This window comes from Melanaphis sacchari, unplaced genomic scaffold (genome assembly GCF_002803265.2).
Source record: "Melanaphis sacchari strain LSU unplaced genomic scaffold, SCAv2.0 Contig1453_pilon_pilon, whole genome shotgun sequence".
Lineage (NCBI taxonomy): Eukaryota > Metazoa > Arthropoda > Insecta > Hemiptera > Aphididae > Melanaphis > Melanaphis sacchari.
Window position 1 is genome coordinate 1 of NW_020270621.1, and position 994 is coordinate 994.

A 994-nucleotide genomic window follows, 5' to 3' on the forward strand; every position below is an offset into this window, starting at 1 on the left:
AATCTATATCTCATTAATTTACCTGTATATAATTTATCCCGATTTGGTTTTTCCCGTTTACGTCAATGACGGGCAGTCCTATTTCTGATCCAGAGTCCACAAAAGCTTTTGCTATAGGTGTCCTATATGGTACGTCTGCCACTGACAACAATCCATTATGTCTATGATAGTTCACATCCGAGGTAGATAGGTTAGCGTTTTCCGATTTAAGAAAGTACTTAAACACGTCATCGTTGCTCCATCCTTACGTGTCAAAACATTTATAATTTTATAGAAATTAACAACTCGCATAGATGAAATTTATCGTTTATTTAATTACCTTCGTTGCCCATTTCTGCCCAATTATCGTAATCCATTTTATTACCACGTGTATAAATCATATAATTCAATACACTGCTACCACCCATTACTTTTCCTCTAGGAAATTTACAGCGGTGTTCATCGAAACCTATTCAAATTTATAAAACTTATTAAAAATAAATAAAGGTATAATATGTAAACTAACGATTTCTCACTTAAGCAAGATGTATTCATAGGTATAGTCTTATACTTCCAATTGTATTCTGAAGCTTGCAACAATTGAGCTGTTATAGGTACATCCATAAAATGTAATGCTTTTTTTCCAGCTTCGATTAATAACACCTTCCATTTTTTAATCTATTTTTGAATAAATTTTATTAATTATTAAATCGTATCATATGAATAACTCATTTAAGTTAGTTACCTCGGATAATCTACTAGCTACTACTGCTCCTGCACTTCCAGCACCGACTACGATGAAGTCATATTCCACTAAAACATTTTCTCTATTTTTAGGTTCTCTTGATTCCCACTCTAAAGTTTCTCCCACGTAATTCCACATTGATTCTGATAACGGTGGATATTCTACATTTTGCGATGCTATTAGAGCTCCACGTTCGTTAAAAATTATCGTTAAACACACTATTAACTGAAGTGATTTTAAAAACATTTCTAAAGTCAAAAATTTATTTAT

The 994-nt window shown here is 32.0% G+C and overlaps 1 protein-coding gene across 1 annotated transcript; it reads right to left on the bottom strand.

Moving 5' to 3' along the window:
• Positions 1-22: 22 nt before the first annotated feature.
• On the bottom strand, positions 23-988 carry LOC112591856 (glucose dehydrogenase [FAD, quinone]-like; the record flags this gene model as incomplete). The annotated part of the gene is made up of 4 exons (XM_025335790.1): positions 725-988; positions 516-657; positions 320-448; positions 23-243 (listed from the first exon to the last, which is right to left on the bottom strand). Coding segments are annotated over exons 1-4 (738 nt in total), but the record flags the coding sequence as incomplete, so codon positions are not given.
• Positions 989-994: the final 6 nt, after the last annotated feature.